This window comes from Dendrobium catenatum, unplaced genomic scaffold, assembly GCF_001605985.2.
Source record: "Dendrobium catenatum unplaced genomic scaffold, ASM160598v2 fragScaff_scaffold_1089, whole genome shotgun sequence".
NCBI lineage: Eukaryota > Viridiplantae > Streptophyta > Magnoliopsida > Asparagales > Orchidaceae > Dendrobium > Dendrobium catenatum.
The window spans coordinates 1,829,205-1,852,495 of record NW_021319551.1 but is presented as its reverse complement, the minus strand read 5'-3'; the positions used below and the strand labels follow the sequence as shown (position 1 = coordinate 1,852,495).

General features: G+C 37.3%; 1 protein-coding gene across 2 annotated transcripts; it reads left to right on the top strand.

Moving 5' to 3' along the window:
• Nucleotides 1–266: 266 nt before the first annotated feature.
• On the top strand, nucleotides 267–21,966 carry LOC110093215 (isocitrate dehydrogenase [NAD] catalytic subunit 5, mitochondrial). 2 transcript variants are annotated; one of them, XM_020818033.2, is made up of 8 exons: nucleotides 267–540; nucleotides 1,490–1,675; nucleotides 19,682–20,002; nucleotides 20,086–20,247; nucleotides 20,336–20,410; nucleotides 20,687–20,796; nucleotides 20,875–20,947; nucleotides 21,496–21,966. In XM_020818033.2, the coding sequence occupies exons 2-8, from the start codon at nucleotides 1,505–1,507 to the stop codon at nucleotides 21,685–21,687; spliced, it is 1,104 nt and encodes a 367-aa protein (XP_020673692.1). In that variant the 5' UTR covers nucleotides 267–540; nucleotides 1,490–1,504; the 3' UTR covers nucleotides 21,688–21,966. The 2 variants fall into 2 exon arrangements, with proteins under 2 accessions (XP_020673692.1, XP_020673691.1); XM_020818032.2 differs by having other exon boundaries at nucleotides 1,484–1,675.
• Nucleotides 21,967–23,291: the final 1,325 nt, after the last annotated feature.

Genomic DNA, 23,291 nt, shown 5'->3' with positions numbered 1-23,291 from the left:
TTTATATATTTAATAATAAAAATTTTAATTTATATTAATTAAGCTAATTAGAATAATGTTTAATTATTAATTATATTACTAATTATTAATTAATTTAAATTATATAATAATTAATTATACTATTAATATTTAATTAATTTACTTAATTATTAATATTTTAAATTATATTAATTAAATTAATCAATAATAGGCGTCTAGGGTTTGCCTTTCGTTTTCTCCTTTCGTCGTTGCTGCTCGGCTTCGTTGCTTCGCTGGAGGTTTGGAGATTGAACGAGTCGCTTCTTCGGCTCCTTCGACATTTTGATCGGAAGCAACGACGGGAGCTCGCTGGCTGTGCAGATAACTTTCTCCCTTTCACGCGCCTCTCTGGCCAAATTTCGTAAATCCGCCGAACTAGAGGATTTAGCAAATCCAGGATTTACGGCAAACAGAGGGAAACGGAGGATTTATTCCGCCGTCAGATTTACGGGGCGCTCAAATCCCGTTTGGCAGGATTTAGCATAAATCCTGCATAAATCCTGTTGCCAAACAGTCCCTCAGGTAACTTGCTCCATTTAGCAAAAGAAAATGACGTTTTTTTAAGTTAGCCGTGAATTCACCGTGAATTCCTTCTTCCAGATCTTTCTTTGCCTATCACTACTTAGGGCACAGAATGTTTAGATCTGAATTCACGCGATTGCTAAATGAGATGTATTTTTTTAGCGGTGGGGAAATTTGTAGAAGTCTCTCTGTGTTTGTACTGTTAAACAGCGCAATCATTTTAAAATTTTGAAAAGCAATACATTGCTTTATTTTTGAAAATATGATAATTAGGATATAGAAAACCTAAATTTCTGGCGACCCTTTTTTGTACGCCCAAGTTTTAGCAAGCCCGTTAATAATATCCGGGTTACAAACTTGTAGGGGTCTCTAGCAAACTAAGTAATGATGCCTGTGTTTCTAGGAACCTAAGCATTGATCCCGGGTTTTGGCTAAGACGTGACTTGTCCTCTCAAGGCGGGTGGATGATGATGAAGGGTTAAAAAGAGTTTAACTTTAATTAATTTTTTATTATATATTATTATCCATGTTTATAAAGATTGAAAATTTGAAGAGTAGTTTATAAACATTAAATAAAATTGTCTTTTTTCATCAAGATGGCAAACTAAAGGGAATTTACTTTTAATAATTACCCTCTATTTGTATTTCTTACTGCTCAATAGATTTTGTTCACATGCATATATATATTTTCCCTTTTTGTATCCAATGCTTTCTAGGAAATGACTGTTACTGCATTCATACTTCCTGCAGGTATTTTTTTTATGGTTAATAGATTTTATGTTCTGTTACTATTCAATATTGGATTCATGGTTTTGTTATTGGACCAGTGAATTCCTTCAAGTACTAGATTTGCTTATCTACTATGTACTTAGAAAGTTCATATATCTAGAATTTCCAACATAATTTTGGGCATAGCTTGCAAGGTCACCCTCTGTTTATTTAGGAGCAGATTTTCCTGCATCTCATGGCGCTAAAAAGCCTCTTCCGGAGGAATATTCTGGACCGAATTTCTACAAGGGCGTTTCCATTTCCCTCTTCTTCACTCTCAACTGCAGCCTCTTCAGAACATCCCATCCGTGCTACTCTCTTTCCTGGTGATGGTATTGGCCCAGAGATTGCGGAGTCTGTTAAGCAAGTAAGTTGTTGAATCCTAGATTTTACTCTCCGTTCTTGTTTGATGTATTAATCCTTTTTTGTGATTATTTTCTTAGTCATCATAGGTACCTTAAAACATTGAGCATACAATATGTTTGTTGAAACCATCTTTTATTTATTATCTGTAGCCTTGAAATTTTATTAGATAGTTTTATAGATCATTGCATTGGTTATTGTTCCAGTTTCTTATTTCTCAACTAGAATGTTGGTAAGTGAAGTACATGAACAAAGGACAATGAAACACACGTGAAGAAATACTGTGTATAAGATGTATACTGAAACTATTAGTTCTGTAAAAGAACCATCAGGCTTTATGTGTTGAGATTGCCGGTCCAGCAAAAAAATAAAAATTCAAGCTTTATGGTGGAGAAAAATCTTCTAATGTGATAAAGGTTTGGTATATTTGATTGAAATATGATGTGAAAAAAAAGAGGAGAATGCTTTTATTATTTGAGTTTTAGGCAAGGTGAATAATGTGATCTTTTTGTTTTTTGAAAACATGGATGCCTATTTTTAGTTGCAAAACAATTAAAGAATCCACGTGTTATGTGCGCACATTATATATAATCATTATGATCGTTAGCCTTATCTTATGGGTCTTATGAATCCTCCTTCATTTATTATTTTGGTTTAACATCTGGCCAAATTAATTGATGTGTACTTGAGGGCATGGATGCCCATGTAGGTAGCTCCCAGGTATCTGAACTGATTCTTGTCGGGCGGTGGTTGTGTCACTCTATACTTATCACATCATATATCATTTTTTCTTGCTTCAGCTTATCTTGTAGCCCTCTTAAGCCTATAAATAAAGGGTTAAGACATATGTTTGGACATCATATTATTTTTACTTTTTACAAAGATCATTTAACTCTTTATTTTCTCTTTGCACTTGTTGATTCCCTCACTTGGTTATCTCATATTATTTTGTTAATCCATTAGTAGGGTCAGGTGTTGCACACAAACAAATTTGAATCCAATATTCTTTAAAGAGAAAAGAACCAAAATGGTCCATTGACTCTTTATGAAGGACCAAAATTATTTCCAACTATATTAAAGAAATTTTTTGATCTCCCAACTCCTTAAAGAGGAACTAAAATAGTCTTACAATGGGATTATTTTTGTTCCTCTTTAAAGAGTTAGGGGACCAAAATGATTCTTTAATATAGTTGGAGACTATTTTAGTCCTTCTTGAAGTGTCAAGGGACCATTTTGATTTTTTTCCCATTCTCTAAAATTTGGTGAATATGGATTGATACTAGTGCCAAAGACAAGCATTATGTGAAATGTAGAATAATCAAGGGTCATCAGTAAACATGGAGAACTAGAACTTCATAACCCATCATGATTTAATGGAGATGGAAGACAAAATCACAAAGATGATCCAAGAAGTACTCAAGAGAGTTCAAAGAATTGCACCAAGACAAAAAAAAGCCTAATTTGGCAATCCGCCAAAGAAGGTTCAATACAAGGTGTTAACACTTCAACACCTATTCCTGACCATAGTGATAGGAATACATCCCCTTGCCCAAGTGAGTAAATAGAAGGGAGCTAGAGCTGGCCAATACATTTTATAGGGAGATCACATATACAAAGTCACTCGCGAAGTTTAAGATGCCTCCCATGAAATTATACCTAGGAAGGTTTGGCCCTTTCGACAACATTGCATATTTGAATCGCCAACATCATGCGATGATGCGAAGACTGCTCTTTACACTTTTTAAAGATTCTACCATTCAATGGTTTTCTTTTCTGCTGCTTGATGTCATCATCTTGTTTCCTGATTTCAAGATGATGTTCATAATACAGTTTGTGAGCACCCAAAGGCCACTCAAGAGCTTGCAAACTCTTTTGAAAATGCGACTGGTGGAGTTGCTGAGAAGTTTCATTAGTAGATTCTAAAGAGAAATGTAATTGGATTCAGTGGTCGTGTAGGTTGCATTGATTTAGGGATTATAAGAAGGGCCATTCAGGCACATTGTTGGTCTATAGTAGCCATGAAAATTGGCCATGTAGTTAGAACTTGCCAATAGCCACACAAATGTGGGAGAATACAACAACGTGGTTGATTTGTCCTCCGCTATTCACCCCAATGAGTTACCGACAAGTCATGATACAACAATAACAAAAACAACAACAACAATAACAACATCAAGCCTTTGTCCCACTACGTGGGGTCGGCTACATGAATTCTTTTTCGCCATTGTTTCCTGTTAAAAGTCAAATTCTCATTTAAATCTAATAAAGAAAGATCATTTCTAATATTTTCTAACCTAGTCTTTTTAGGTCTACCTCTACCTTTCTTAACATAAGTCAAATCTAATACCTCAACTTGCCTAACCGGGTCATCGGAAGGCCTCTATGTAATGTGACCAAACCATCTAAGGCGATTCTCTCTAATATTATCTTTCACTGGAGCTATACCAAACTTTTGACATATATGCTCATTTCGTATCCTATCTCTAATGGTAAAGCCACTCATCCACTTAAGCATCCTCATCTCTGCAACACTTAACTTAGTATTATGCTTCTCTTTTAATGGCCAACATTCGACATCATAAATCATTGCAGGTCTCACCACCATCTTATAGAATTTTCTCTTAAATTTGAGGGAGACTTTTCTATCGCACAACAAGCTCGATCATTCCTCCACTAGTCCACTTCAACCATCCAACTTGAATTCTGCTGATAATATCTCCAACTATTTCATCATCGCTCTGAACAATAGATCCAAGATATCTAAAACGTGTACTCTTATTAATGACTTAATCACCCAAAGTCACAATTCCCTCACTAGGTTTAATGCTACTAAAATTATACTCCATATATTCAATTTTAGATCAACTCAAGCGAAAACCTTTAGACTCTAAGGTTGACCTCCATAATTCAAGTTTACCTTCAACTCTCTCTCTAGTCTTATCAACAAGAAGAATATCATCAACAAAAAGCATACACCAAGGTACATCGTCTTGCAAATGTCTAGTGAGAACATCCATGACTAAAGCAAAAAGATATGGGCTTAATGCTGATCCTTGATGTAATTCGACCGAAATAGGAAAATGCTTGATCAAACCACCTTGTGTTTGAACACAAGTAATAGCTCATGCATACATATCTTTAATGATTTGAATATAAGCGTTATTAACTCCTTTCTTTTCAAGAACTCTTCATAGCACTTATCTTGGAACTTTATCATATGATTTCTCTAAATCAATAAATATAATATGTAAATCCTCCTTATTCTCTCTATATTTCTCCATCAAATCTCTCAATAAATGTATGCTTCCATAGGAGACCTACCCGGCATGAATCCATATTGATTTTTAGAAACATTAATATCACGCTACAACCTACGCTCCATAACTCGCTCTTATAGTTTTAAATTATGACACATTAACTTAATTTCTCTATAATTCACAAACTCCTGTGCATCACCTTTATTCTTAAAAATATGTATTAACACACTCATTCTCCAATCATCTGACATCTTTTTAGTCTTCAAAACAATATTAAAAAGTTTAGTATGCCAAGAAATTCCTTCATTTCATAAGCATTTCTACGTCTCAATTGGAATATCATCAGGTCCAACAACTTTTCCACACCATTTTCTTTAAAGCCACTCTAACTTCTATTTTACTAATACGCTGATAAAAACAAAAATCTTTATATTTATTTAAGGTGCTAAAGTCACTAAAGTCAATCGTATTTTCACATTCTTCATTAAAAAGTTTAGCAAAATATCTCATCCAACGACAAGGCATGATGAATGCCAAAATCTCGAGTATGATAGGATCCTCCCAAGAGTCCATGGGGTGGAAAGGAGGCAACATATGTTGTAGGTTTGATGCTATCGACGAGCAACTCCCTTGCTGATGAGACAATTTAGAATCGCAGGATTGCTCGCCTTATGTATGGAGGATTGTCGAAGAACCGCATGCAGCTCGCTTATATGGAGGAGCACACCCCACTCATCAATATCTGACCATCACTTCCTTGCACGTGTCTATGGTTTAATTGGTTGAGACTTTCCGCAACAAGGACTTTTCAGGTGCTTGGCATTGGTGGAGGAAAGTACCCATGCCAAGGATCAAATTTTTGTCCATTCCACAAGGAATCGTATGCATGACACGGAGAATGTAGGCCCCTTCAAAGCCTTGTGGAGAATTTAATAAAAGTGGGAAAGCTAAAAGAATGTCCAAGCCAACTCAGGCATGTGAGCAGTGCAGAAGGACAAGGGAACAAGCCAATTCTCGTTCGTACCACCTACAACATTGGGATGGTGCTCACCAATTTCTTTGGAGATGGAGTCGATTGTGAGGGGCGAGTCTTAAGAAACACAATACATAAAAAGTCAACTTGACTATCATGTCCCGAATGTCAATAATAAAGTCACCTTGATTATCTTCATTGAAAAAGACAAATTGGCAAATGGGAACCCTTAAACAACATTGTAGTGGTCACTAGGCTAGTAGATAACTATCAGATTGACAACATCCTCATTATCACAGTGAATTTCATTAATATAAAATTTAAATCATTTTTCAATAAATGAACTTACTTGCTTCCAACTCACCCTCACCTCATGTCCAGACAATTTCTTAGGTGAGCGATGATGGATGGGAGGGAATGATCGCCCTACCCATGACCTAAGGGAGGGTAAGTGCTTGTACACAATGATGGCTAACTTCACAGTGGTTCATGCGCCTGCCACTTTGAATACAATTTTCGAATGATTGCTCTTGAGTACTTTCAAGGCAGTCGTCTTGATGTGCCAAGTGGCGATTGAGTTTCATGCTGGAGGCCTGGAGAAGGGCAACTTGATGTTGTTGTGAGCCTGCTACTTGAAGGCTGTTTGAAAAATGTCGAGCTCATTTAAAGGAGGTGTTGCAACTTGAAATGGAAAGCGAATCAGGACTGCAGAACACTGAGGCACTAGAGGATATGCCTATAGTAGAAGTCAACATAGGGTGGACCGTACGAATAGGCGGAGGATATGTATGGACTTCACCAACCTGAAATCAGCATGTCTAAAGAATTGAAACCCGCTTCCATGATGAACTTACCGGTCAACTTTGTGGTTGGGTTCTTGATTAGCTTTCTTGAAACATTCTCCGACTATCCTCAAATCATGATGCACCCTTGATGACTGCAAGAAAACATTCGTCATTTCTAGGAAAGGACACTACTGCTACAAGGTGTGCCTATTAGCTTGAAGAATGCAGGGGCAACTTATCAATGCATAATGGACCAAGTCTTTATGGACTAAAATGGACCAAGTCTTTATGGACTAAAATGGACTTGAGGTAAATTTTTTATACCTCTATTCTAAAGTCGCGCCCCAAACAAGCTCATGGTTGAGTTTTGAACAATAACACGTTGAAACATTCACCCCAAACGCACCCTTCGTACAGGTCAGAGAAGAAGGGAGAAGCAATGACCTATTTATTATGCGAGCAAGATGCTGAGGTGCGTCGAGGTGTGGTACCCCATCATGAAAAAGTTAGCATAGACGTACATAACTTTCATTCGACGATTTCGATCATACTTCCAAGTCCACTCAATCCAATTTATCATCGATTATCCTCTCAAAGCCATGCTTGCTAAGCCATATCATTCGGGTAGGCTACTTAAGTGGGTGGTTGAGTTGAGCAAATTCCAAATTTCCTATATGTTGTGAATAACCATCATGGCTCATAACTTTTAAGTATGGGGTAGGATTTCAGAGGAATGACGCTTGCCCACAGAATTCTTAGGCTAGGGTATTTCTGGTTGACTCTTAGAAAAGATGTAGAGCAATTATAAAAATGGTATATTTAATGCTAAAAATTCGCTCCAATGCAACTACAACCTTCCGTTAAGCTTTAGCTGATAACCAACCCATGAATATTCACTATTTTTGGAACGAAACTCGTTAGTTAATTTCCTCTTTGCGGGAAAAGAAGGTTCATCCTGGTTATGGCTGACTACTTCAAGCTGATTGAGGCAAAAGCACAGGCTAAGACCAATATCACGGTCATTTGCAACTTCCTCTTGTCTGATATCATCTACATATATGTGGTACTACTCCCAATTATCATTGATAATGGGCCACAGCTTGCTACTGTGAAGGTCAAGGGATTCTATCAATTGCAGTGGATTCACTTCAATACATTATCTCCAAACTAATGAGCAAATTAAAGTGCTGAAATAGAATATCGTGAACATGTTAAGAAAAAAAAACATTAAAAGGTTCAAAGGTGGCCGTGTGAAAACATTTCCTTTAGTTCTAATGGCGTTAAGGACTCTACCATCCTCGGTGACTAGCTAGACACTATTCACACTTTTCCATGGAATTAAGGCCCTACTTGCACATTCAGCTAGCAAATCTGCACTAGTTTTTGAGGAAGAGGAATTTGCATAATGGGAATAAAAGAATAAAGAAGGCATGGAAATTGCAGCAAACTTTTTAGAAGAATTCAATGCTCAAGCCGTGCTTAAACAAGAATAAACAAAGAGGAGAATGACAATATAGTCCAATGAGACTACCAAGAGAAGGTCTTCCACCATGGCCAACTTATTGCTAAAGAATGTAGACGCAATAGCTTGCCAATTTGTGCTGGTAAAGTTTGGGTTGACTTGGGAAGGGCCCTATGTTGTTAAGAAGCAGTCGGCCATGGAGCATACCAATTGTAGACATATTCAGGCAAATAAGTGTAGAGGACATGGAGCACCGTTGACTAAAGTATTTCAGTTCATGAGGAAAGTCATTGTATCGATATTGTATCTTTATTTTAAGCAAAGAAATATTTTTTCTCCTTTATCAGATTTCTTTTTTTGGCTAGTCAACTATTAAATGATTAAAAAATAAAAAAATTATGAAATATTAAGTCAGATAACTTGCCCCCTCCCCTCTCTTTGTTTACTTGGGGACTCACCCCATTTCTTAAAATGCAACTCAAGAATTCATTCTTTTACGAGACAAGTAGAAAGCTCACTTTCTAAAAATCACGCAAGTAACTTGCTCATTTGTCATGAGCTAAAGCAGAGAGGCAATGTTTAAAACTAGGTATTGTCATGACTTGACAAGTTTAAAGTTGACCAACCTGGAGAATAATAAGAATCATTGGAAAAAATTTTACTCATAGGAGTAATCCAACCAATAAAGTAATTGAGGTTGTTGACTAGGTCAAAGGTTGTTATAGTATTGGCCTAAGTTGAAGTGTAAGAGTGACACTACCGATATTTGTATGCAAGTTGAAGCCCCTAAACACAAGGTCTGTATGAGAGTTGAAGCCCCAGGAAGAAGGACAATCTAACCTTGGTGGGATCCCCTCTTTTTTCAAGTCGAGTTGTCTTGTTGAGTCTGATTTATTCTAAAAACTCACAATAATCATCCCTTTGCCAAAATGTTTAAAAGAAAATATTAAGTTTTATTAATTATGCTCACTAAGTACACTAACTCACTGTCTATTTTCCTTAAATTTTTAGCGAAACCCCACATGAGCTTTAGCCCTTATAGGCAACTTACTTTTTTTGGGACAAGATTTGCATTGAGTATTGCACAAGTCCCCTTCTAGTAGATGAGTCTAGATGGACGAATACAAAATGTTTGGCTAAAGGAGAGGCATATATAAGGCAATGATGAGTTAGAAATAAGTGCACTATGGACCTAGAAATAGACTCCCCACTTGCGACAAGACCATCATTGAGTAGTGTGTAAGTCCTTGTCCAGCATGCAAGTTTAGGTTGTTACTAGGGGTGTAAGTGAGCCGAGCGGGCTCGCGAGCGGGCTCGAGCTCGACTCGTTTATGGGCTCGCGAGCCGAGCTTATCGAGCTCACGAGTCGAGCTCGAGCTCGAGCTCAAACTCGAGCTTGAGCCAGCTCGGCTCGTGAGCTCAGGAGTCGGCTCGAATAACTATTAAATTTAAATTATTTTTTTAATCCGATCTAAAATATTATTAACATGAACAAAAATATTTTCTAATCCCGCCTAAAATATGCTGGGCAACACTTCGCATACCGAAGTTGCACTAGGCTCAAAGACGAAGTAATAGATGGACGCCTGGATTTGAATTTTAAGAGAGAGGCATTAGTTCTCTTGAGCATTAATGTATTTAATATTAGTTCTCTGGCTTTGGGCGGGTGGGAGAAAAGACTGAAAAGTTGAATCCAAATTTCGGGAATCATGTGAGGGGGAGAAAAGCTTATTTTGGCGTAAGTTTTAATATTAAATAATGAAGTATTAAATGATCTGCAACAAACATTTAATATTAAAGCTGAATTCAGACTTTGGGAATCGGGCGGGTGGGGCTCGTTTGCGGGAAGCCCTACGCTGGCTCATCGAGCCGCTCGATAAGCTTGCTTGCAGTCAGACGAGTCGAGCTCGAGCTCATCTTTTGAGCTCGACTCGAGCTCGAGCTCAAGTTCAAGTTGATTACCTGACCGACGAGCCGAGCTCGATAAGAGCCAAAACTCGACTCGTTTACACCCCTAGTTGTTACCCATGTGAAGATAGAATGTTTGGTGAAAGGTGAGGCCCAGCTAAGGAGACACATATGTTGAGCTAAAGGATTAGAAAGATTTTGAAAAATCTTAATCAATGAATATGATCCCATCCAAAGGGAACCAATTAGCGAATGACTATTATTTTATCCATTTTGCAATTCCATCCATTCAATAGAGCTAGTTGAATTAAAAGTTTTGGTGTGACAAGCGAGTATTATTATGTTTGTTCCACAATTTTAGTCATTTATAGAAAAACCAAGTTAACACTTGGAGAAATTTATTGATACTTAGCGAGTGAGTATTTTCATGTTCATTTCATAAATTTATCAATTTAATGAGAAAATCAAGTTAAAAGCTATCAATTTATAACTAAAAAAATGATAAACGCATAAAGTATTCAAGAGAAAAATTCTTCTTTTATTCATTTCAAATAACAATACAATTACATGATTATAGTTAAGAAGACAAAAAAGAAAAGAACAAAAAAAGCACTTCAGTCATTGGTCGTGCTAGCTCCATCGCCCTCTTCCGAGGAGTTTGACATCATATCATAGAATAAGTCCTTGTCCCCAAACTTGTTGAGAGCTCCTTGCAGGTCACTAGATTTTATAGGTAGTACTTGATGCCCTCATCATATTGCACTGAAGATCTCCTGGTATTATAAAGAGTTAAAGAAGGCTATCCACTTTTACTCCTTCAGCTTGAAATCTTTGGCTTGTCACACGAGTTCTTCAGCACTTCTCGCCATCTCCTAAGCCTCCTTTGAGGCGTCATCCTTCTTTGACAGCTGAGTGATTTTTTTCTCTAGCCAGCTTAGCCTTTAGGGACTCGATTTCCTTCTCAACTGATCGCCGAAGGGTGAAATCCTCGTGAAAAATTTGCATTTACTTTATGGATTCCTCCCTCAGGTTGGCTAATTGTCTAATAGCCTGTCGATGTCGGAGCACCAAGGTGCAAGTACTTTGCTAGTTTATGTCACAGGCACTCATTATAGCGAAGGAGAGCTTGCCATTAGGAATTGACTTCAAGTCCTTGTCCATACAAGTCAATAAGATTGTGGACCCCATATCCTAAGCCTGCCTAGATGGGTGGATGGGACCCTTATTGTGCTTGGCCTTTAAGCCCCAGGAAGTCTCGGTGGTTTATGATGTCTCCTTTCCCTCCTTTGGCTCTAACTTGTTCATTTTCCCTTGCCCTTGGTAAGCTTGGGCTTGTGCTTGGACTTTTGCTCCTCTTTAGCTCTCTTTCATGCCGATTCCTCATCAATGACGGCTCTCTGATTTGGTGTTACTAGCTGGGCTACAATGGTGAGTGCAACTGGGCTGACTTCATGTTTCTCACTAGGCTCAAGTTAACTCGGTGTCTCTTGAGACTCAGTCGGGGTCTAGCTGGTAGGTGAGAGAGAAGGGGTGCTAAGTGGTCGGAAGGCGAGTGGGAGTTGCCACCCTTGTTGTGCTACTTCGGGGAATTCTTCTCCCCAACTTTCCTCTTCCTTTCCCCTCTTCAACAGGAGGGCTCATGTCAATAAACTCCAACATAATGGGGTCTTTTGGGATAAATATGCAAGCTCATCCCGTGTGAAGCTAGACCCATGTTCAGCATTAAAGATAGAAAAGCAAAAGGAATTTGAGTGGCTTACTGTAGAATGTAGCATACACAACCTATGACCTCACATGTTCATGAACCAAAAGAGACCTCCCCATCAGGAGATCAAAAGCTTGAGACGATGACCTTGTCCTTGGTTTAGGGAATGAGGCGAGTTAGCACCACTATCATGTCCGAAGATTTAATTGGAAGGAATTTTTCTTATGTATATATATATTTTCTTCAATATTTACAAACATAGCGCCTTTCTATGTCGTCAAATAAATGGTAGTAATAATATTAACATTATTTCATTAATTCCCCCTAGCCAAAAATCAAAATACTTGTACATAACAATCATGGTCTAATATCGCTTTCCACCAAATCATATACATTTGTCTTGATTGTCATAATAATCAGTATAAAATAAACATACCTAATTAAAATCCCAATGGTATCACTAGTTTCTACTCAATCGAAGCCTTATCCTTTATTGAAATTGACATGTGCAAGTAAAGTAGGAGTGAGCACCACTTGCTCAATAGGTTACTCGAAACTTACTATTAAATTCAATATACACTCATAAAATAACATGAACAGTAAAACAGGATTATAGTGAAATAGCATGATGTTTATATCATGTCTTATAATTATCAGATATGTGTCCATAATAAGTATATGATAGAAATAACGACATAAGCATTTATTTGAATATGATGTCAGAAATGAAATAACATAAAAGAAAATAATATATAACATTTCATTTTAAACTTTTCACACTTTTTCATTCACCTCTTTATACCTTCGCTTCCACTTATAACTGCGCTTGTTTATATTTTTTCTTTACTTTATACATCCACTTTCACTTAAATCTCCACTTGATCATATAACTCTATTTTTACTTATACCTATATTTTTTCATATTGTATTTGTTAGAGCGTATCTAACATATAGATAGATAATCATATAAGTACGCATATCCTATTAACTCTACTTAAATGCATATAAAGCATCCATCACTAGTGATTGCATTTTCCTCCTCCCCCTTCTAGCACATTTTCAGTCACATGAGCTAGGAAACATCAGAAATTTCAACATGTGTAAATAATCAGTACTTTTAGCATGAACACATAATATCTTTACTTTCAACATGCATAAATAATTCAAGTCACCTCTTTATAATCTGTACTTTTAGCATGAACACTTTTTCATTCACCTCTTTATACCTTCACTTCCACTTATAACTGCGCTTGTTTATATTTTTTCTTTACTTTATACATCCACTTTCACTTATATCTCCACTTGATCATATAACTCTATTTTACTTATACCCTACTTATTCATATCGTATTTATTAGAGTGTATCTAACATATAGATGGATAATCATATAAGTGCACATATCCTATTAATTCTACTTAAATGCATATAAAGCATCCACCACTAGTGACTTGCATTTTCCTCCTCCCCCTTCTAGCACATTTTCAATCACATGAGCTAGGAAACATCAGAAATTTCAACATGTGTAAATAATCAGTACTTTTAGCATGAACACATAGTATCTTTACTTTCAACATTCTTAAATAATGCCGGTCACATAACAAAAATATAACATAGATCCTGTTAATTTTACTTGAATGCATATAAAACATCCACCACTAGCCACTTGCATTTTTCAATCACAAGCTAGGAAACATTAGAAATTTCAATATGTGTAAATAATCAATACTTTCAGTATGAACACATAATATCTTTACTTTCAACATGCATAAATAATGCCCGTCGCATAACAAAAATGCTTATAAAATATCAAGAATGACTCACTTGCATTTTTCTTCTCCTTTTGCATGTATGAGCATATGAATATCAATGCTTTCAACATATATAAACAATATTGTGCATATTAATATGACCAAAATGTTATATTCTACAATATGCTAGAATTAGACGGTGAAAGCTTCTTAATCTTCATAAATTTTAGTTTGTACGAAATCTAACTAAATAAAACACCAAAATTTTACACAAAGGTCACAAAATTGAAATTTGAAATAGGTCAACGGTAACTTACCTTGATCTGAATAATATTCCCGATATCCTGATGGACAAAACTGGCTCTAAGACATCCTAACTTAGCTTCCATCTCTCTCTTCCTTCTCCGTTTCTCTTCTCATCTTCTCCCATTCGAGGAACCAAATGAAAACGAAATAGGTTTTTGAAAGTAGACTTAGATATTTATATGAAATATTTTGCTTAGCCATGCAATGCCCACTCTTCGACATTCCAGTGCCTCCAAGGGATGAATTCTGCCTTGAAAATAGAAAGATTAGCATCGCAATGCCAACACTAGAGCATTGTGGAGTCCCCAAGAGGCCCTGTGCACTTGTCATTTTCCTTGTAAGCAGAGAGATTAGCATTGTGGTGCCGCAGGACAGCACCGCAGTGCTACAAACAAAGAGGGCAGTGCCTCCGCACTCACAATACAACACCACTTGTAACTTATCAACTTTTCTTACAAATTTAACCAGAAAGTTGATACAACCTTAGTAATTCATAATTCATATTATAATCAATAAATGCCACATAATATGCAAATATTACAAAATCTGAACTAAGTAACTACAGGTAGTTCAATCACTATACAAGCAATCATTTTTAACCGCCCAGTCTATACAAAACTTTACAAAAATGAATTTGGACTTTTAGTTCCTCACCTTGTTCGCCAAGCCATTCATCATTATAGAGAGTGTGATGAAGCAGATGTGGCAGAAAATGGCGAGGCTCCACTTGATCTTCTCTCACCATAAAGGCGAGAGGAAGGTCAACACACTTGAGATTGAGTTTGACATAGTTTTCACTGGAATGAAGTCGTAGAAGTTAAGCATCTCATCGTGATGTAAGCAAAATAGAAGTTACAGGCCAAGTTTGAAGTATCGTAGGGTAAGTATAACTCGTCCTCATAGAACATGTTGAGATATTCGCCCTTAGTATGGAGTCGAACAATCATGTCGACATCCTTATAGCAATACCAAAAAATATTATATCAGCGAATCTTTTAGTTGTCGATGAGATTTGTTAGAACTTGAACTCAGTGAAGCCTTATGACACCTATAGGTAGCCATTTTGTATGGACAAGCTCGTGCTAAGGATGGTTGAGGAGAATTGAGAGAAAGTGTTGTGGAAGAAATGAAGAGAAAGTGCCCTTCCTCGAAGGGCAATAGAGTATTTCTAGAAAAAAAATTAAAGGCCCAAATTCCGAGACTTGAGTCACATTCATCATCAATGAGCCAGATCCCGTGCACATCCCAGTTGAAAACTCTATTCATGAGGGATTGAAAAGTGGTTGGCACGTTGGTAAGGCCAAATGTATTACCAAAATTTCTTAGTGACTCTCATGAGTCTTGAAAACTGTCTTGTGCACATCCCTCAACTTCATTTTGATCTGTTAGTAGCCCAACTTTAGGCCAATCTTTAAGAAGATGATCGCCTCAAGCAGATCATCTAGCTGCTTATCAATCATGGGGATGAGAAACTTGTCCAACACACTTTTCTTGTTTAGGGTCTTATAGTTCACACAAAACCTCCAACTATTGTCCTTTTTCACTAGTAATATTAGATTGGAAAAGAGGCTCACATTGGGCTTGATAATTCCTACCTCAAGCATCTCTTTGACGAGCCTCTCTATCTCATCCTTCTGAATCTGTGGGTATCGATATGGTTGGACACTAATAGGAGAAGCTCTCTCCTTCAAGGTAATGACATGCTCGTGCTCCCTGGGTGGCGATAATCTGCTAAGCTACTGAAAAACATCAAGAAATTGCCGTAGAAGCTAATACTCAGGGACCTCGATCGGCTCCAAATCTCGGACCTCACCATGCTCTGTAGCTCCACCAAGTAGCCCAGCCCTGCTCCTTGTATCGCCTTGACCATGATTTTTAGTGAACCATGATTATGCACATGCTGACATCTCCTTGCAACACCATCCTCTTCCATTCCACCTGAATCTCCATAGTCAAAGTTTTCTAGTCCACATTCATCTACCCAATCGTATGTAATCACTTCATCCCTAGGATCACATCGGTGCTCTCCAAATCCAATGGAAGAAAATCCTTTAATATATGTAGACTATGGAGTGTCAGCATCAACCCCCCTGCAAATTCCCCCCTACTCTTCTCAACCTTCCCTATCCCTCGTATTTGCCAACTTCAATCCCAACTGATCCACAACTCAATTTTAGATAAAGTTGTGAGTAGCATTGCTATCCATCGAGACCACCACTGGCCACTCCTTGATCTATCCCCTCACCTTCATGGTGTAATTTGGAGTAAATCTCACCATTGAGTTTAGGGACACTTCCACCACATCAATATAGGTGCTCTCATTTCATTTCTACTTCCTCCAACTCTTCGCTGTCGGTCTCCTCCTCATCACAAATTTTAAGGACTTCGAGTGTACGGTCCTTGCATTGATTACTTGGTGCATACTTCTCATCACATCAGAAGCACAAACCCTTCGCTCTCTTAAACTGTACCTCTGCCTCTGTGAGGCACTTGAAATTGTCCCTGGGGCGAACTCCTACACTCTTCTCCCTCGGCTTCTCCCGTTAAAATGACACTGTTTGGATCCTCAGTGTCAGTGAAGTCGAGGCAATCCTGTAGGAGCCTCCCATGATTCCGCTCCTACTGTTCCTCTTCATTTGTCTTCGATCGTTCACTATTTGGGCTAGCTCCATCATCTCTCTTAGCCTCATCATCCTCAACAATCGGAGGTTTGCTCTTGTGTCGGGCGTTAATTTTCCTCAAACACCGCCTACGAAATCCCCCTTAACCGCCCTGAGAACAACTCAAATCTCTCCCTATACTCCAATACGGTATCCTCTTGAGTAAAGGAAAAGATTTGCTTATGCAAGCCTTTTTATTAATATCTCGTAAACGCTCCAACAAGCAATCCGTAACTCCCAAAAGCGGATCAAATATCTGGTCTCTTTTCACTAAAACCAAGCTAAGGCTTTTGCCTCCGGACATAACTTTACAGCCATAAGCTTCTGCTCTCCATTCAACCCATTCACCGCTAAATACCTCTTCACTTGGTACACCCACCCATGGGAATCCTCCCCCACAAATATCGACATGTTTAACATTCTCACCCTAGCATCTCCACTCAAACTTCTTCTCCCTTCAATGGTTCCCCCAGTGTATCAGGGGTAGGAATCTCACCTTTCTTTCTTACTCTTTGCATGAATCGATCACCATGGCTTAGCTCGATCACATCCATCTCCGATCGCCCACCCCTTACTTGAAATGCCTCCAATAGAGGCCAGCCACCTCACCATCTCCACTGCAAAATTCCCTCCTTGCTCCCCCCATCCTGTTGATGAAAGAAACTCTCCTTGTCGAACTCCTTCAGCCTGATCTCCTTTCCCTTAGATTTTGCCAAGGGAATCCTGATCAAATCTTAGTTAGGGTTAGCAATTAGAACTGCTAGTGGAGTTTTGGATTGCATCTCCATGAGCTTCTTTATCATCTTTTCCAACCCTCCAAATCAGTTCTCCATCCGATTGTCCATAGCTGAAAACCTTCCTTTGATGGTTGAGAACCTCCCCTCTATCCCGTATTTGATTTGCTCCACTTCACCTTCCAACACATCCATCTTCTTTGCTGCAATCTCTTCAAAATCTCGCTCTGATACCAATTTGATGTGTCTTGTAAGCAAAAACAATAAATTAGATAAGAAGAAATTGGAGGGAAGTATGGGGGCTAACTTTTTATTACTCCAACTATAATGAAAGATACAATTGGTCAATCATTCGAGAGGTAGATCGGCTCTCTCACAAATCCTAGCTGTTGCTAGAAACAACTTTAAAAAGAATTACAACAAACAATCTCATAATGATAGTAAAACAACCCAATTAATATAATCCTTCCTACTTACCTTCCAAATTTGAATTCAAATTAGCCCTCTTTCTCTAAATTTAATATTTACTGATTCAAATTAGTCCTCTTTTACTGAATAAAAACATTCTAAATAGCTCCCGCTTAATTCCTTTTTACATAATGAATAATAGCTTTCTTGCCCACAAGGGGGACCGAATTTCCGCCTCCTGGCGCCCTTGGTTCTGCCCAGCTACATTGCTGGTTCGGGCCGGCCTGGCTAGGCTGATCTTGGCTAGGTGTATTAGATGTTTATGCATTGGTTTTCGATGACCACTCTCTACTTCTCTTGGTTAGCAATAGGAATGTTAAGTGTTGGTTGTTGACAACATCTAGCTGTAGTTGTACAACAATGGTTATAGAACAGTGCTTTGCTTGTCGACTACAATGCAATATTACTCTTAGCTTTACTAGAATTTGAGACGTTTAACTTTTATAAAATAATTGAGAGAGAAAGAACAAAGAAAATGACAATAAAGATGACCTCAATGATTGGAGATCTGCCAAATATTTTATTCAATTATCCTCAAGTCCAATTATAAAATTGGTCATGTAGTTGAGTTATGAAATAACTTGGACAAACAATCTCATAAGTAGTAATATCTTTTTCTCAACTCAAGCTGTTGAATTGGTTCTCAAATAACCAAACTTTCTGAGCTCCCTGCTCAATTGATTCCATTTTACCTCACCTAACCAAACATAGGCGATATCTAAGAGATTAAATAATTTTAGTAATTTTCATTCCATGTTATTGAAATTTGTTCACTTTTGCTTGTCTGAAGCTTATAAGCATTCTTCCCAAACTTCTTTTTAATAATAAAACTTCTTTTAATTAATATAAGGTTCTTCCTTGCTATTTCAGAAATTTCCCCATGTCGGAATGCTTTCTGATGATCTCTGTTTTTCCAAGTACTAGGTCACCAAGTTATATGCTCTGCCTTTTTGTTTTCTGATTGTCTCAAAAGATTTGTTTTTTCTCTCCTCTAGTATGGTTCAAACAATCTCCTTATAACTAATCATTGTTCTGAATCCAATTTGAAGCCTTTTTCAGACGGCAATGAGAGAGTTTCCTTCTGGCAGAAATCCTCTGAAGGGATCATTCCCTCGTATCCAAAATCCAATTAGAAGGCCGTTTCTCCAATAATTGTTGATGGCATGGTTCCATATTCCCATAAAATCGATGATAATTCATCCATCCAACTTCTTGGATTATTAGAAATTCTCTTCCTGAGTGCATTTATGACGAGGTTGTTGGTAGCATGTTTTTCTAAGATAGTTCCATAACTTTCTAGCTGAAATTATTTTGTTTTGAGTACCTTTTAAATTAGTAAAATATATGCTTAACGGCTATTGAAGGTTGTTTCGAGGAAGGCTATTTTCCCAGCTTTCCGTGCGCCATGGAATTGCAATAGCTTTATTAGGACACTAGTTGGTATTATCAAATGGGCATCTTTTTGTGGAATTATTATTAATTTGTGTTTAAATTTCATGTTTTAGAACTAACAAAGTATCATGCATCTCGAGAAGAATTAGAATTTGAAATTATATAAAAATTTAAACAATAAGGAAAAATTAGAATGAATACAATGTCAGTACAGAATAAGTAGAATAAAATATTGTAAGATTATCTTAGAAGCTAAATTTGAAGAATAGCAAATCAATGTTTTGAGAGACAAAACAAGTAATTGTTAAAAAGTTAGAAGTCAATTTGAGGATAATATGCTAATTTTCAGAACTTTTGAAGAACAGTTCACAGCCTAAGCCCTTGCGCATACATGTTTGTGCTGGACCTGCTGGTACTATTTCTGGTCGTTTGGAGAAAGCATGTGTTTTTTATCTTGAAATATGATGAACAAAATCTTTTCTTGACACTTCAAATTTTTATGCTGATGTCTTCTTGACACTTCAAATCTCCTCAGCTATCATTGTCTTAGTTTCATTCTTCAACCTACTGTCTTACTTGCACTTTCTTCTGATTACATTTGAGTCATATAGGTGTTCAATGCAGCTGAAGTGCCTATTGAGTGGGAGGAACATTATGTGGGGGACAAAGTAGACCCAAGAACTGAGAGCTTTTTAACATGGGAAAGTCTAGAATCCGTGCGCAGAAATGGTGTGGGCCTTAAAGGTCCTATGGCTACACCTATTGGAAAAGGACATAGGTCATTGAATCTTACCTTAAGGAAAGAATTGGGTCTCTATGCCAATGTCCGACCTTGTTACAGTCTCCCTGGCTACAAAACTCGATATGATGATGTCGATCTCGTTACAATTCGTGAGAACACTGAAGGGGAATATAGTGGCCTGGAACACCAGGTATCTTCTGTTGGAAAGCGTCAAGACATGTATGTACTTGCATACTTTCCATTTATGCTTCTCTTAACGTTCTTTTCTCCCAGGTTGTCAGAGGTGTTGTAGAAAGTCTTAAGATCATTACCCGCCAGGCAAGTTTGAGGGTGGCAGAATACGCTTTTCATTATGCCAAGACAAATGGTCGTAAAAGAGTTTCTGCTATTCATAAAGCCAACATAATGAGGAAAACTGATGGCCTTTTCCTTAAGGTGTTTTTGGATACTTGATATATAGACATTCATATCCAAAGTAGAAAGTTAATACGCGAGTTATATCTCAAGTGTACTTCTTTTCCAGTGTTGCCGTGAAGTTGCTGAGAAATATCCTGATATTACTTACGAGGAAGTCATCATTGACAACTGTTGCATGATGGTATGGCTAAATTTTATTGGATTTTGAATGTTCATCATTGTTTTAAGCCTGACAATCAATATGCTTGTCTTCTACAAATGGTGGGATTACAAGAATTGCTATAGAATGCTCCATATTTTGCTCTCAAATTCGAACTTAACTGAGAGATTTTTTATGCATTTTCATATGTAGCAGTTATTACCTTAGCGTAGTTCAACTCATAGAGCATAACTTGTAACTAATGCCAACTTAATTCTTACCTCCCCTTCTTTCTCGGCCTTGATTTTGCCTGAACAGCTCGTGAAGAACCCAACTTTGTTTGATGTTTTGGTGATGCCTAATCTTTATGGAGATATCATCAGTGACCTCTGTGCTGGCCTTATCGGTGGACTGGGTTTGACTCCAAGGTAAGAATGAACAACATTCTCTTTCTCAGCTCATGCGCTCTGATCTTCCTTGTAATAATCATGCAAAATTTCCTTCAGCTGCAATATTGGTGAAGGTGGCATTGCTCTAGCTGAGGCTGTGCACGGCTCAGCTCCTGATATTGCGGGCAAGGTGATCCACGTCTCTAAATTCTCTCTCTTCTGCTTGTTCATAAAGAAACCAAGGCACCACACATGTACATTTTGGCATCTAAGATGATAATATCTAATGTGACATCATGGGCCAATTTGATTGCTTGAAGTATATAACATGTTTTATGAGTTGAAATTTGTTAGATTCCATTATATGGTTGGATTCCATCAGAAATCAATATAGGCTATAAAATCCAAAACATGCCTCCTAATCCTCTTTGATTTTGGTATTTTCACACATAAAATGGTTGAAAACAAACTTATTATTGTCCAAATTGTTTTTCTTTCTTGTTGCTTCTTAAAGCAGCTTTCTAATATAAAAATTTTAATTTGTATTAAAAAACTGCTTTAAGAAGTAAGAAAAAAGCCGTCCCAAATGAAGCCTAAGTTGTCTATTTTGATTTGAAGTTCATGACTTCGAATTTAAAAAAAAAAAGATCATTGTATGCATATAGAGATAAGCCTGCTTCATGCATAAATTTCTTCTTTATATATTATACTTCTATTTTCTTTCTATCAACCGAGCAGAATCTAGCAAACCCGACTGCTCTCTTGTTGAGTTCGGTCATGATGCTGCGCCACCTACAGCTGAACGACAAAGCTGATCAGATCCATAATGCGATTCTCAGCACCATTGCTGAAGGAAAATACCGAACTGGTGATCTGGGCGGCAAATCTTCCACTTCAGAATTCACAAAGGCTGTCTGTGATCATCTGTAGGAAATTTGAGATGTTCTCAAGCTCAATCAGAATGATAATTTTTTTCTCTTACATGAAACAAATTACGTTTTGTGTTCCTTTTCTGACTTCATTTACTTTGTAATATTATTACCAAGCGAGTGTTGTAATAATAGTCTGCCATGCAGCTCGAGTCACGATTTTTGTTGGAATCTATTTGGATTTATAGATAGTTTTCATATTCAGTGGAGCTAACCAATTAACTATGTTTTTTGGTGAAACCATTATGAACATATTGTCTAGCTTTATAAGCATTTTTTAGTTTGAGATGTCTGAGGTACTGTGGGTAAATTGAACTGAATATGAAAACTATGACTTATGCATTGGTTGAGAGTTTTGATTATCAATTAAATTGCCTTGGATTTGAAGCTTGTATATGTGATATGTGTGTGAGTTTGTCATAATCAGACTAACTTTCTCAAGGAAAAAGAAAAGGAAAAGAAAAAAAAAAGCATGACTTAGGCATCTCCTGACGTTGACGTTGATTTAACCTGACTTTTACAAAGCTCATTGCTATGAGTGTGGGCAGCTCCCTATATCTATATTTTCGCCCTTCATTAAGAGTGATAAGGTCATTTGAATTTTAAAATGCTTATTTTGTTGGGTTGAGAGCTTAGGCTATTAAGTAAGAGGTTTTAAATTTGAATTATACATATATCATGTGTTGTATTAATTTGCTCTAAAGTAAAAAAAAAAAAAAGATTCTTTTTATAGTTGGGTGAGCACTCAAAGAAATTTAAACAATTTCATGATCAATTTCAATTAATATGCTATACATTTGAGAGCAAAATATAAAAAATAATATAGGGCTGTCAATATTGGACACGACATGAAAATTTGACACGGGCTCGACCCAGAAATTTTTGGTTCGGGTCGACCCGGTTTGAAAACGGGTTGGGTTCAGGTTCAAATATTTGACCCGATTTAAGTTTCGGGTTGTGTTCGGGTCAGCCCAAAGACACGATTTTGGCACGTTTTTAACCTGATTTCCCATTAATATTAAGGAATGCAGTGGCTGGCTCGGGCCTTGGCTTTTGACTTCGACTCTTGTTCTCTGATTCTCTGTTTCGCTCTGTGCCCTTGCCCTAGTTCTCTGACTTCCGTATGCATTCTTCGTGATTGAGCTTTGGTTGTAGACTTTTAAGCTCGATTTCTCAGATCGCAGGTGAAAAATTCAAATCTCCATCTCTCCCTTATTAGTTAGGTTTTTATTCGCAAGCTTTCGGCATGTATAAAGAGTCGAGACCACGGTAAACTTTTTGCTGCTTTGCATTTGGGATAATGTGATGAATACATTGCAAGATTTTTAGTCTTTAACTATTTATTATGAGTTTCCACAAATTTTTTTCATATTTGAGCTTCTCAAATGGAAACCCTAGAGGTGTAGACGCTGTGTGCAGCGTGTGCGATTAACAAAATCTAGAGGAGATGAATATATGATTACATGATTTGCAACTAATTATGATCCGAAGGCAAAATCCCTTTGCTATCTTTGTTTTCCTTCGTCCTTCGTTAGTTTTTTACTTTTTTTCTGCTTGCTGGGGTCATTATGTGCTATACGTTATGGAAATCAGGAAATGTTATCT

What these genes read in the sequence shown, in the direction of transcription:
- LOC110093215 (XM_020818033.2), top strand. Translation starts at nt 1,505, where the DNA reads ATGGCGCTAAAAAGCCTCTTCCGGAGGAATATTCTGGACCGAATTTCT. An exon ending in TTGCGGAGTCTGTTAAGCAA is followed by an intron (nt 1,676 to 19,681) that starts GTAAGTTGTTGA and finishes TGAGTCATATAG; the next exon opens with GTGTTCAATGCAGCTGAAGT. An exon ending in TTGACAACTGTTGCATGATG is followed by an intron (nt 20,411 to 20,686) that starts GTATGGCTAAAT and finishes TTGCCTGAACAG; the next exon opens with CTCGTGAAGAACCCAACTTT.